General features: G+C 40.8%; 1 protein-coding gene across 1 annotated transcript in view; it reads right to left on the bottom strand.

Moving 5' to 3' along the window:
• The window catches only part of OMA1 (OMA1 zinc metallopeptidase), a 388,294-nt gene that overhangs the window by 252,261 nt on the left and 121,815 nt on the right, over positions 1 to 14,218 (bottom strand). Inside the window, exon 7 of the mRNA XM_053693625.1 lies at positions 5,954 to 6,028. Within this exon, the coding sequence (XP_053549600.1) occupies positions 5,954 to 6,028 (75 nt within the window). The remainder of the gene's footprint in view (positions 1 to 5,953; positions 6,029 to 14,218) is intronic.

Below are 14,218 nucleotides of genomic sequence, written 5' to 3' on the forward strand. Positions count from 1 at the left end.
GAATTCCGCAGCGTATTTGTGGCGAGGCTGATTTGCCTAAGTTATCAAGCCCTAGATACCGTCAAAAGTAGAATTTTGTGACATAAGCTTCGATCCGCCGGACACAGATCGATTCTTACGTCACTCCAGATGTTCCGCACACAAGTGCGGCACAATCTGACTACTTTTGCTAGTTATCAAAAAACTAGCAGGTACGCTCGGCACTTTTCCGGCCCAGCGTACCTGGCTTTTAAACCGCCGCCCTGGAGGCGGCGGATCCCATAGGAATCAATGGGAGTCTGACCATAGAGAAAGTTCATGTTCGCTGCTGCCAGACATCCCATTGATTCCTATGGGAGCTGTCTACACCTAACACCCTAACATGTACCCCGAGTCTAAACAACCCTAATCTGTCCCCCCATACACCGCCACAACTAAATAAAGTTATTACCCCCTAAACCACCGCTCCCGGAGCCCACCGCAAGCTATACTAAATATGTTAACCCCCTAAACCGCCGCTCCCTGTCCCCGCCGCAACTATAATATATGTATTAACCCCTAAACCGCCGCTCCCAGACCCACCTACATGATACCTATTAACCCCTATCCTGCCCCCCCCTATACCGTCGCCACCTATAATAAAGTTATTAACCCCTATCCTGCCGATCCCGGACCTCGCCGCAACTAAATAAATAGTTTAACCCCTAAACCGCCGCTCCCAGACCCGCCGCCACCTATATTAAACTTATTAACCCCTATCCTGCCACCCCCTACACCGCAGCCACTGTAATAAAATTATTAACCCCTAAACCTAAGTCTAACCCTAACACCCCCCTAACTTAAATATTAATTAAATAAATCTAAATAATATTTCTCTTATTAAATAAATTAATCCTATTTAAAACTAAATACTTACCTTTAAAATAAACCGTAATATAGCTACAATATAAATAATAATTATATTGTAGGTATTTTAGGATTTATTTTTATTTTACAGGCATCTTTCAATTTATTTTAACTAGGTACAATAGCTATTAAATAGCTATTAACTATTTAATAGCTACCTAGCTAAAATAAAGAGAAATTTACCTGTAAAATAAATCCTAACCTAAGTTACAATTACACCTAACACTACACTATACTTTAATAAATTATTCCTATTTAAAACTAAATACTTACCTGTAAAATAAACCCTAAGATAGCTACAATATAATTAATAATTACATTGTAGCTTTTTTAGGATTTATATTTATTTTACAGGTAACTTTGTATTTATTTTAGCTAGTTAGAATAGTTATTAAATAGTTATTAACTATTTAATAACTACCTAGCTAAAAGAAATACAAAATTACCTGTAAAATAAATCCTAACCTAAGTTACAATTAAACCTAACACTACACTATCATTAAATTAATTAAATAAATTACCTACAAATACCTACAATTAAATACAATTAAATAAACTAACTAAAGTACAAAAAATAAAAAAAATAAGTTACAAACATTTAAAAAATATTACAACAATTTTAAGCTACTTACACCTAATCTAACCCCCCTAATAAAATAACAAAGACCCCCAAAATAAAAAAATGCCCTACCCTATTCTAAATTAAAAAAGTTCAAAGCTCTTTTACCTTACCATCCCTTAAAAGGGCCTTTTGCGGGGCATGCCCCAAAGAAAACAGCTCTTTTGCATTTAAATAAACATACAATACCCCCCCCCCCCAACATTACAACCCACCACACCCACATACCCCTAATCTAACCCAAACCCCCCTTAAATAAACCTAACACTACCCCCCTGAAGATCATCCTACGTTGAGTCGTCTTCAGCCAGCCGACCCACCGATGGAACTGAAGAGGAGATCCGGAGCGGCAGAAGTGATCCTCCAAGGGGCGCTGAAGAAGTCTTCCATCCGATGAAGTCATCATCCAGGCGGCGCTGAAGAAGTCTTCCATCCGGGCGATGTCATCTTCCAATCGGCGTCTTCAATATTCTTTCTTCAGGATCCATCTTCATCCCGCCGACGCGGAACATCCTTCTTCCCCGACGGACTAACGACGAATGAAGGCTCCTTTAAGGGAAGTCATCCAAGATGGCGTCCCTTCAATTCCGATTGGCTGATAGGATTCTATCAGCCAATCGGAATTAAGGTAGGAAAAATCTGATTGGCTGATTGAATCAGCCAATAAGATTGAAGTTCAATCCGATTGGCTGATCCAATCAGCCAATCAGATTGAGCTTGCATTCTATTGGCTGTTCCGATCAGCCAATAGAATGTGAGCTCAATCTGATTGGCTGATTCAATCAGCCAATCAGATTTTTCCTACCTTAATTCCGATTGGCTGATAGAATCCTTCATTCATCTTTAGTCCGTCAGGGAAGAAGGATGTTCCGCGTCGGCGGGATGAAGATGGATCCTGAAGAAAGAAGATTGAAGACGCCGCTTGGAAGATGACATCGCCCGGATGGAAGACTTCTTCAGCGCCGCTTGGAAGATGACATCGCCCGGATGGAAGACCTCTTCAGCGCCGCCTGGATGATGACTTCATCGGATGGAAGACTTCTTCAGCGCCCCTTGGAGGATCACTTCTGCCGCTCCGGATCTCCTCTTCGGTTCCATCGGTGGGTCGGCTGGCTGAAGACGACTCAAGGTAGGATGATCTTCAGGGGGGTAGTGTTAGGTTTATTTAAGGGGGGTTTGGGTTAGATTAGGGGTATGTGGGTGGTGGGTTTTAATGTTGGGGGGGTTGTATTTTTCTTTTACAGGCAAAAGAGCTGTTTTCTTTGGGGCATGCCCCGCAAAAGGCCCTTTTAAGGGCTGGTAAGGTAAAAGAGCTTTGAACTTTTTTAATTTAGAATAGGGTAGGGCATTATTTTATTTTGGGGGCTTTGTTATTTTATTAGGGGGCTTAGATTAGGTGTAAGTAGCTTAAAATTGTTGTAATATGTTTTAAATGTTTGTAACTTATTTTTTTTATTTTTTGTAACTTAGCTTTTTTTATTTTTTGTACTTTAGTTAGTTTATTTAATTTAATTGTAGTTATTTGTAGCTAATTTATTTAATTAATGTAATGATAGTGTAGTGTTAGTTTTAATTGTAACTTAGGTTAGGATTTATTTTACAGGTAATTTTGTATTTCTATTAGCTAGGTAGTTATTAAATAGTTAATAACTATTTAATAACTATTCTAACTAGCTAAAATAAATACAAAGTTACCTGTAAAATAAATATAAATCCTAAAATAGCTACAATGTAATTATTAATTATATTGTAGCTATCTTAGGGTTTATTTTACAGGTAAGTATTTAGTTTTAAATAGGATTTATTTATTTAAAGGGACAGTCAACACTTACTTTAACATGTTTTTATATTGAAAATAACAAAACGGAGGTCCGCCTACACTATACCCCTCCTGCCTTGCCGCCTTGCTTCTGTCCTAATCAGCGGCGCTAACTACTCTAATACCCAGTAAATATGGATGCCGGACTCCCCCCACCATTACGTAGCTGCCTTCTTCTTCAACTGATAAGCAAATCAGAATCCAGGCATCGGACAGAAATTGCAAGCGCGTGCAATTTCAGTCCGAGGACTGGATTCTGATTTGCTTATCAGTTGAAGAAGAAGGCAGCTACGTAATGGTGGGGGGAGTCCGGCATCCATATTTACCGGGTATTAGAGTAGTTAGCGCCGCTGATTAGGACAGAAGCAAGGCGGCAAGGCAGGAGGGGTATAGTGTAGGCGGACCTCCGTTTTGTTATTTTCAATATAAAAACATGTTAAAGTAAGTGTTGACTGTCCCTTTAAGTATAGTGTAGTGTTAGGTGTAATTGTAACTTAGGTTAGTTTTTATTTTACAGGTTAATTTCTCTTTATTTTAGCTAGGTAGCTATTAAATAGTTAATGACTATTTAATAGCTATTGTACCTAGTTAAAATAAATTGAAAGTTACCTGTAAAATAATTTATATTGTAGCTATATTAGGGTTTATTTTAAAGGTAAGTATTTAGTTTTAAATAGGATTAATTTAGTTAATAATAGAAATATTATTTAGATTTATTTAATTAATATTTAAGTTAGGGGGGTGTTAGGGTTAGTGTTAGACTTAGGTTTAGGGGTTAATAAATTTATTATAGGTGGCGACGGTGTATGGGGGGCAGGATAGGGGTTAATAAGTTTAATATAGGTTGCGGCGGGGTCCGGGAGCGGCGGTTTAGGGGTTAAACTATTTATTTAGTTGCGGCGAGGTCCGGGATCCGCTGGATAGGGGTTAATAACTTTATTATAGGTGGCGGCGGTATAGGGGGGGCAGGATAGGGGTTACTAGGTATAATGTAGGTGGCGGCGGTGTCCGGGAGCTGCGGTTTAGGGGTTAATACATTTATAAGAGTTGCGGCGGGGTCTAGGAGTGGCGGTTTAGGGGTTAATAACTTTATTGAGTTGTGGGGGGCTCCGGGGGCGCCGGTATAGGGGGTAGAACAGTGTAGTTTAGTGTGGGTGCTTAGTGACAGGCTAGCAATAAAGCTGTCAAAAAGCCGAAGAGCAGCGAGATCGGATGAGTGATAACTCTCACAATCCGCTGCTCATCGCCCCGTACTTGGTGCGCGGCTTTTTGACAGCTTTTTTGATAACTTAGGCGAAATTTTGCAGGTCCGCGGCGGCGATGGTAGGCGAGCTTAGGCGGGCGTATTGAACCGGCGAAGGCAGGTAAAGTAGACGGCTTGATAACTACCCCTCATTGTCTCAGTGTCATAGTCTGGAAAATTTTACTACAGTAATTGTCACTATTTTACAGGTACTGTACAGTTTTTATTGAACACTAATTGAATACTGGGATGTGCTAGTGTTAAGCTAAACTTAGCGCTATAGCACCCCTAATATATTTTAGTTCAAACGTGTTTTCAAATTTTAAACACACTGCCAAGTGAAAAGAAAGCAAAAACCGCCTTGTTTCACTTTAAGGCAGTTTTCACTTTACAGCGGAGCTCCGGTCACTAACCAGCTGTATACCTGTACATTCAGAGCAAGGTAAAGATATATTTTACTTGATAGATAAATAGACAGACAAACAGACAGGCAGATAGATAGACAGACAGACAGACAGACAGACATGGATATGGTAAAAAGATTTAGCCCAAATGCATATCTGCTCTAGGTCTAGATTGTATTGGTCAATGCTTTAATAAACTCTGTAATATGTCTAAAATATAATACTGACCAACAACTTGCAACTAAACACCCATGGCACCATGTTTATTTTATTTTCTCCACAAATGTTATAGGCCAAAAACCAGGCATCTCCTCAGAAACACGCTCCGTAAACATCACTGTATACCCTTAGGTAGGGCCCTTGCTAATACACTATATACACTCATTTTTTCTTTGCATATATGTTTTGTAGATGATCTATTTATATAGCCCATAAAGTTTTTTTTGTTTTTTTTAAATGTATAGTTTTGCTTATTTTTAAATAACATTGCTCTGATTTTCAAACTCCTAACCAAGCCCCAAAGTTTTATGTGAATACCGTCAGCTACCTTCTCCAGCTTGCTCCTGTTTGTGTAAAGTATTTTCATATGCAAATGTATGGGGAGGGGGAGTGTCTTATTTCCCACTTGCAGTGGGCTTTCCAGATAACTTTTCAACAGAGCTAAACTGAGAGCTTCTAAGTAAGTTTTTAAACAGTTTTATACTGGATTTTCATATCAGTATCTGTGCATCTTATTCTTTATAGTAGTGTCTATTACATGCAGTTATATGAAAATGAGTGTATACTGTCCCTTTAAGGATTCCCCAGCAACTGTTTTGTGCACATTTCACAGTGTGATTCTCATTTCTAGGCAATAGAGTATGAACAATAAGCCATTTCAATAGGGTATTTCCATTCATTTGAAGGCAACTGAATTCTTCCTCAATGAGAATTATGAGAATAATAAATTAAAAAAAAAGTAATATTATCTGTTTAGAGTTTACCTTGGCAGCCAGCTGAAGTCCAACTTTGTCTGCTTCAGCCTCTAAGGCCCTGCTATACGGTCTGTCAAACATGAACTGCAAGAGAGATGCTGGATGTTAGGCACAGAGTGCTAGATATGCGCTCAGAAATGAAACATATGTGCAAAAATATTACAAATAACATTAAATAAATCAGAAACATGATCTGGTAAACGAATGACAGCAGACAACTGTATTCAGCTACCAATCGCCAGCTAGATGCCAGTAGTGTATTGCTGCTGAGTATATGTCCATTTTCTCTTCAACAAAGGAGACCAAAAGAGCAAATTAAATTTGATAATAAGTGCATTTAAAAGGGTCTATATGAATCGTGCAAGTTTAATTTTGCCTTTCTTCCCCCTTAAAAGATGCAATGTTTTGTCACCTGATAAAATTCCACATGATGTAAAAATACACTAGTATTGTGACACAGGGGTGGAAATAATTTATAATTCTAATTTTATTGGATGTTTTATTTTATAAAGTAGTTTCTAAGAATGTTATGTTCACAAGCCTCAAATGCAAAGGACAAAGATTTAGCCTTAACTTGGTGCTGTGTTAGCATATATGATCATTATTCAGTCTTGACATTTTTCACTGTGACACAACAGTTCTTATGTTGACCTCAGCATATTTTTGTGAAGTATTATTGACATTTTTCTTTACAGAGCAGTCAATAGTAGTTTTACAAAGGGCATTAGTACACATAAGTACTTTGTTAAGATGTTGCCATGCAACAGAAAAAAGCGCCAGATACGTGAGTGGTTTGGTTTTTCTCTCTTGCTTACAGGAATGCCAAGGTTACAATAAAACAAATTTGGATGGCAATAACTGCCAATTATTCCCTTTGGATTTCCAAATGTCACCTTTGTTGTGAAATAATGCTTCAAGCTTTCAGTTCTACAGTTTGTTCGACTTTTAAAGCCCCTTGTCACCACACAGATGATCAACACAGCCTGCTATAGCACCGTAAACTATAGCAGCGCAGTTCCACCACGTAGCCTATATCACAATTATAAAATAAATGAATCATTTATAGCAGGCTTATTTAATTCCATAAGGAAAACTTTATCATTTAAAAATCATAGTTCTAAATTAGCAGATTTTAAGTAAAACTTTTTTTTGTTAAAACTTTGGTGATCTGAAATCTTACATTCTTTACAATTTATTTAATCAATAAAACTCTTAAGGGCACAATGATCTAAACCTAGCAATTTCAGACGTGGTTTTTCTCACGGACCCTAGCAGGGCAGTCCCTGCGGGTGTCGAGATGGCTCCTATTAGAAGTCTTGCAGCTTGCTAGAAAGGGACACTTTACACTATGGAGTGAAATTAGCAGTGAGCAGGTAGTGCACTTTAAAAATTAAATCCTGCAGCCAATATAAATCACATTATGCTACTTTCTGCGTATAGTATCTTATAATCGCCTACAATTTCGTATGCATGGGTTTGTCTAATAGTATTTGTAGTGTTTTGAGAAAAGCTTATCACCTCTTAGTTTATTACGCTGGGATAAGAGAGACAATTTTCATATACGCTCATGTTCAGCCCATTTTACGATAAAACAACAATTACGCTTTGTATTTTGTTTAAGTACAAATTTCTTTCTTTTTTTTTGCACATCCAATTTACTTAAATTACACTGTGCATATTTAATATGATTTATTCCTGTGTAATTTACATACAAAGTTTACGTTTTCAATAAAATACAATTTTTGGTTAACAATTTCGTTACGATTTTTGAAGCAACTTAAAAAAAAAAGCTGTTCCTTGTTTATTTTTGCATGAATGGTTCAATTATTCGTTTTGTATGATGATTGAAATAAGAATTTTATTGTGCACTTTTCATACAAAATTGCAGTATATGCCTCTCTGCGGGGCACCCTGTTTTCAGGGTAAAAAGAGGCTTTAGATGATTGCACCAGGGAAAAGTACTGATAAACATTCTTAGAGAATCTCACCAGCCCAGAGAGATTTAGATCAGTGTACCAGGGAAATAGAAGTACTGGCAGCATTCTTATAGAATCTCACCAGCCCAGAGACCTTTAGATCAGTGCACCAGGGAAACAGAAGTACTGGCAGCATCTTATAGAGTCTCACCAGCCCAGAGAGCTTTAGATCAGTGCACCAGGGAAATGGAAGTACTGGCAGCATCTTATAGAATCTCACCAGCCCAGAGAGCTTTAGATCAGTGCACCAGGGAAATAGAAGTACTGGCAGCATCTTATAGAGTCTCACCAGCCCAGAGACCTTTAGATTATTCCACCAGGGAAAAGTACTGATAAAAATTCTTATAGAATCTCACCAGCCCAGAGAGCTTTAGATCATTGCACCAGGGAAATAGAAGTACTGGTAGCATTTTATAGAATCTCACCAGCCCAGAGAGCTTTAGATCATTGCACCAGGGAAATAGAAGTACTGGCAGCATCTTATAGAATCTCACCAGCCCAGAGAGCTTTAGATCATTGCACCAGGGAAATAGAAGTACTGGCAGCATCTTATAGAATCTCACCAGCCCAGAGAGCTTTAGATCATTGCACCAGGGAAATAGAAGTACTGGCAGCATCTTATAGAATCTCACCAGCCCAGAGAGCTTTAGATCATTGCACCAGGGAAATAGAAGTACTGGCAGCATTCTTATAGAATCTCACCAGCCCAGAGAGCTTTAGATCATTGCACCAGGGAAATAGAAGTACTGGCAGCATCTTATAGAATCTCACCAGCCCAGAGAGCTTTAGATCAGTGCACCAGGGAAATAGAAGTACTGGCAGCATCTTATAGAATCTCACCAGCCCAGAGAGCTTTAGATCATTGCACCAGGGAAATAGAAGTACTGGCGGCATCTTATAGAATCTCACCAGCCCAGAGAGCTTTAGATCAGTGCACCAGGGAAATAGAAGTACTGGCAGCATTCTTATAGAATCTCACCAGCCCAGGGAGCTTTAGATCAGTGCACCAGGTAAATAGAAGTACTGGCAGCATCTTATAGAGTCTCACCAGCCCAGAGAGCTGTAGATCAGTGCACCAGGGAAATAGAAGTACTGGCAGCATCTTATAGAATCTCACCAGCCCAGAGAGCTTTAGATCAGTGCACCAGGGAAATAGAAGTACTGGCAGCATTTTATGGAATCTCACCAGCCCAGAGAGCTTTAGATCAGTGCACCAGGGAAATAGAAGTACTGGCAGCATCTTATAGAATCTCACCAGCCCAGAGAGCTTTAGATCATTGCATGAGGGAAATAGAAGTACTGGCAGCATTCTTATAGAATCTCACCAGCCCAGAGACCTTTAGATCATTGCACCAGGGAAATAGAAGTACTGGCAGCATCTTATAGAGTCTCACCTGCCCAGAGAGCTTTAGATCATTGCACCAGGGAAACAGACATACTGGCAGCATTCATATAGAATCTCACCAGCCCAGAGAGCTTTAGATCATTCCACCAGGGAAATAGAAGCACTGGCAGCATCTTATAGAATCTCACCAGCCCAGAGAGCTTTAGATCATTGCACCAGGGAAATAGAAGCACTGGCAGCATCTTATAGAATCTCACCAGCCCAGAGAGCTTTAGATCAGTGCACCAGGGAAATAGAAGTACTGGCAGCATTCTTATAGAATCTCACCAGCCCAGAGAGCTTTAGATCAGTGCACCAGGGAAATAGAAGTACTGGCAGCATTCTTATAGAATCTCACCAGCCCAGAGACCTTTAGATCATTGCACCAGGGAAAAGTACTGATAAACATTCTTATAGAATCTCACCAGCCCAGAGAGCTTTAGATCATTGCACCAGGGAAATAGAAGTACTGGCAGCATCTTATAGAGTCTCACCTGCCCAGAGAGCATTAGATCATTGCACCAGGGAAATAGAAGTACTGGCAGCATCTTATAGAGTCTCACAAGCACATAGAGAGCTTTAGATCATTGCACCGGGGAAATAGAAGTACTGGCAGCATTCTTATAGAGTCTCACCTGCCCAGAGAGCTTTAGATCATTGCACCAGGGAAATAGAAGTACTGGCAGCATCTTATAGAGTCTCACCAGCCCAGAGAGCTTTAGATTATTGCACCAGGGAAATAGAAGTACTGGCAGCATCTTATAGAATCTCACAAGCCCAGAGAGCTTTAGATCATTGCACCAGGGAAATAGAAGTACTGGCAGCATCTTATAGAATCTCACAAGCCCAGAGACCTTTAGATCATTGCACCAGGGAAATAGAAGTACTGGCAGCATTTTATAGAATCTCACCAGCCCAGAGAGCTTTAGATCATTGCACCAGGGAAATAGAAATACTGGCAGCATCTTATAGAATCTCACCAGCCCAGAGAGCTTTAGATCATTGCACCAGGGAAATAGAAGTACTGACAGCATTCTTATAGAATCTCACCAGCCCAGAGAGCTTTAGATCATTGCACCAGGGAAATAGAAGCACTGGCAGCATCTTATATAATCTCACCAGCCCAGAGTGCTTTAGATCATTGCACCAGGTAAACAGAAGTACTGGCAGCATCTTATAGAGTCTCACCTGCCCAGAGAGCTTTAGATCATTGCACCAGGGAAATAGAAGTACTGGCAGCATTCTTATAGAATCTCACCAGCACCGAGAGCTTTAGATCATTGCACCAGGGAAATAGAAGTACTGGCAGCATTCTTATAGAATCTCACCAGCCCAGAGAGCTTTAGATCATTGCACCAGGGAAATAGAAGCACTGGCAGCATCTTATATAATCTCACCAGCCCAGGGAGCTTTTGATCAGTGTACAAGGGAAATATAAGTACTGGCAGCATCTTATAGAATCTCACCAGCCCAGGGAGCTTTAGATCAGTGCACCAGGTAAATAGAAGTACTGGCAGCATCTTATAGAGTCTCACCTGCCCAGAGAGCTTTAGATCATTGCACCAGGGAAATAGAAGTACTGGCAGCATTCTTATAGAATCTCACCAGCCCAGAGAGCTTTAGATCATTGCACCAGGGAAATAGAAGTACTGGCAGCATTCTTATAGAATCTCACCAGCCCAGAGAGCTTTAGATCAGTGCACCAGGTAAATAGAAGTACTGGCAGCATCTTATAGAATCTCACCAGCCCAGAGAGCTTTAGATCATTGCACCAGGGAAATAGAAGCACTGGCAGCATCTTATAGAGTCTCACCAGCACCGAGAGCTTTAGATCATTGCACCAGGGAAATAGAAGTACTGGCAGCATCTTATAGAATCTCACCAGCCCAGAGTGCTTTAGATCAGTGCACCAGGGAAATAGAAGTACTGGCAGCATCTTATAGAATCTCACCAGCCCAGAGAGCTTTAGATCATTGCACCAGGGAAATAGAAGTACTGGCAGCATCTTATAGAATCTCACCAGCCCAGAGAGCTTTAGATCATTGCACCAGGGAAATAGAAGTACTGGCAGCATTCTTATAGAATCTCACCAGCCCAGAGAGCTTTAGATCATTGCACCAGGGAACTAGAAGTACTGGCAGCATCTTATAGAATCTCACCAGCCCAGAAAGCTTTAGATCATTGCACCAGGGAAATAGAAGTACTGGCAGCATTCTTATAGAATCTCACCAGCCCTGAGAGCTTTAGATCATTACACCAGGGAAATAGAAGTACTGGTAGCATTTTATAGAATCTCACCAGCCCAGAGACCTTTAGATCATTGCACCAGGAAAATAGAAGTACTGGCAGCATTCTTATAGAATCTCACCAGCCCAGATACCTTTAGATCATTGCACCAGGGAAATAGAAGTACTGGCAGCATTCTTATAGAATCTCACCAGCCCTGAGAGCTTTAGATCATTACACCAGGGAAATAGAAGTACTGGCAGCATCTTATAGAATCTCACCAGCCCTGAGAGCTTTAGATCATTACACCAGGGAAATATAAGTACTGGCAGCATCTTATAGAATCTCACCAGCCCAAAGAGCTTTAGATCATTTTACCAGGGAAATAGAAGCACTGGCAGCATCTTATAGAATCTCACCAGCCCAGAGAGCTTTAGGTCAGTGCACCAGGGAAATAGAAGTACTGGCAGCATTCTTATAGAGTCTCACCAGCCCAGAGTGCTTTAGATCATTGCACCAGGGAAATAGAAGCACTGGCAGCATTCTTATAGAATCTCACCAGCCCAGAGTGCTTTAGATCAGTGCACCAAGGAAATAGAAGTACTGGCAGCATTTTATAGAATCTCACCAGCCCAGAGACCTTTAGATCATTGCACCAGGAAAATAGAAGTACTGGCAGCATCTTATAGAATCTCACCAGCCCAGAGAGCTTTAGATCAGTGCACCAGGGAAATAGAAGTACTGGCAGCATTTTATAAAATTTCACCAGCCCAGAGACCTTTAGATCAGTGCACCAGGGAAATAGAAGTACTGGCAGCATCGTATAGAGTCTCACCAGCCCAGAGAGCTTTAGATCAGTGCACCAGGGAAATAGAAGTACTGGCAGCATCTTATAGAGTCTCGCCAGCCCAGAGAGCTTTAGATCATTGCACCAGGGAAATAGAAGTACTGGCAGCAACTTATAGAATCTCACCAGCCCAGAGAGCTTTAGATCATTACACCAGGGAAATAGAAATACTGGCAGCATTCTTATAGAATCTCACCAGCCCAGAGAGCTTTAGATCATTCCACCAGGGAAATAGAAGTACTGACAGCATCTTATAGAGTCTCACCTGCCCAGAGAGCTTTAGATCATTGCACCAGGGAAATAGAAGTACTGGAAGCATCTTATAGAATCTCACCAGCCCAGGGAGCTTTTGATCATTGCACATGGGAAACAGAAGTACTGGCAGCATCTTATAGAATCTCACCAGCCCAGAGAGCTTTAGATCATTCCACCAGGGAAATAGAAGCACTGGCAGCATCTTATATAATCTCACCAGCCCAGAGAGCTTTAGATCATTCCACCAGGGAAATAGAAGTACTGGCAGCATATTATAGAATCTCACCAGCCCAGAGAGCTTTAGATCATTGCACCAGGGAAATAGAAGTACTGGCAGCATCTTATAGAATCTCACCAGCCCAGAGAGCTTTAGATCATTGCACCAGGGAAATAGAAGTACTGGCAGCATTTTATATAATCTCACCAGCCCAGAGACCTTTAGATCATTGCACCAGGGAAATAGAAGCACTGGCAGCATCTTTTAGAATCTCACCAGCCCAGAGAGCTTTAGATCATTGCACCAGGGAAATAGAAGTACTGGCAGCATTTTATAGAATCTCACCAGCCCAGAGAGCTTTAGATCAGTGCACCAGGGAAATAGAAGTACCGGCAGCATCTTATAGAATCTCACCAGCCCAGAGACCATTAGATCATTGCACCAGGGAAATAGAAGTACTGGCAGCGTTCTTTATTAATCTCACCAGCCCAGAGAGCTTTAGATCAGTGCACCAAGGAAATAGAAGTACTGGCAGCATCTTATAGAGTCTCACCAGCCCAGAGAGCTTTAGATCATTCCACCAGGGAAATAGAAGCACTGGCAGCATTCTTATAGAATCTCACAAGCACATAGAGAGCTTTAGATCAGTGTACCAGGGAAACAGAAGTACTGGCAGCATCTAATAGAATCTCACAAGCCCAGAGAGCTTTAGATCATTCCACCAGGGAAATAGAAGCACTGGCAGAATTCTTATAGATTCTCACAAGCCCAGAGCGCTTTAGATCAGTGTACCAGGGAAATAGAAGTACTGGCAGCATTCTTATAGAATCTCACAAGCCCAGAGAGCTTTAGATCATTGCACCAGGGAAATAGAAGTACTGGCAGCATCTTATAGAATCTCACCAGCCCAGAGAGCTTTAGATCATTCCACCAGGGAAATAGAAGCACTGGCAGCATTCTTATAGAATCTCACAAGCCCAGAGCGCTTTAGATCAGTGTACCAGGGAAATAGAAGTACTGGCAGCATTCTTATAGAATCTCACAAGCCCAGAGAGCTTTAGATCATTGCACCAGGGAAATAGAAGTACTGGCAGCATCTTATAGAATCTCACCAGCCCAGAGAGCTTTAGATCAGTGCACCAGGGAAATAGAAGTACTGGCAGCATTTTTGAATAATCTCACCAGCCCAGAGAGCTTTAGATCAGTGCACCAGGGAAATAGAAGTACTGGTAGCATCTTATAGAATATCACCATTCCAGAGTGCTTTAGATCATTGCACCAGGGAAATAGAAGTACTGGCAGCATCTAATAGAATCTCACAAGCCCAGAGAGCTTTAGATCAGTGTACCAGGGAAATAGAAGTACTGGC

Source organism: Bombina bombina, chromosome 10, assembly GCF_027579735.1.
Source record: "Bombina bombina isolate aBomBom1 chromosome 10, aBomBom1.pri, whole genome shotgun sequence".
In the NCBI taxonomy this organism is placed as follows: domain Eukaryota; kingdom Metazoa; phylum Chordata; class Amphibia; order Anura; family Bombinatoridae; genus Bombina; species Bombina bombina.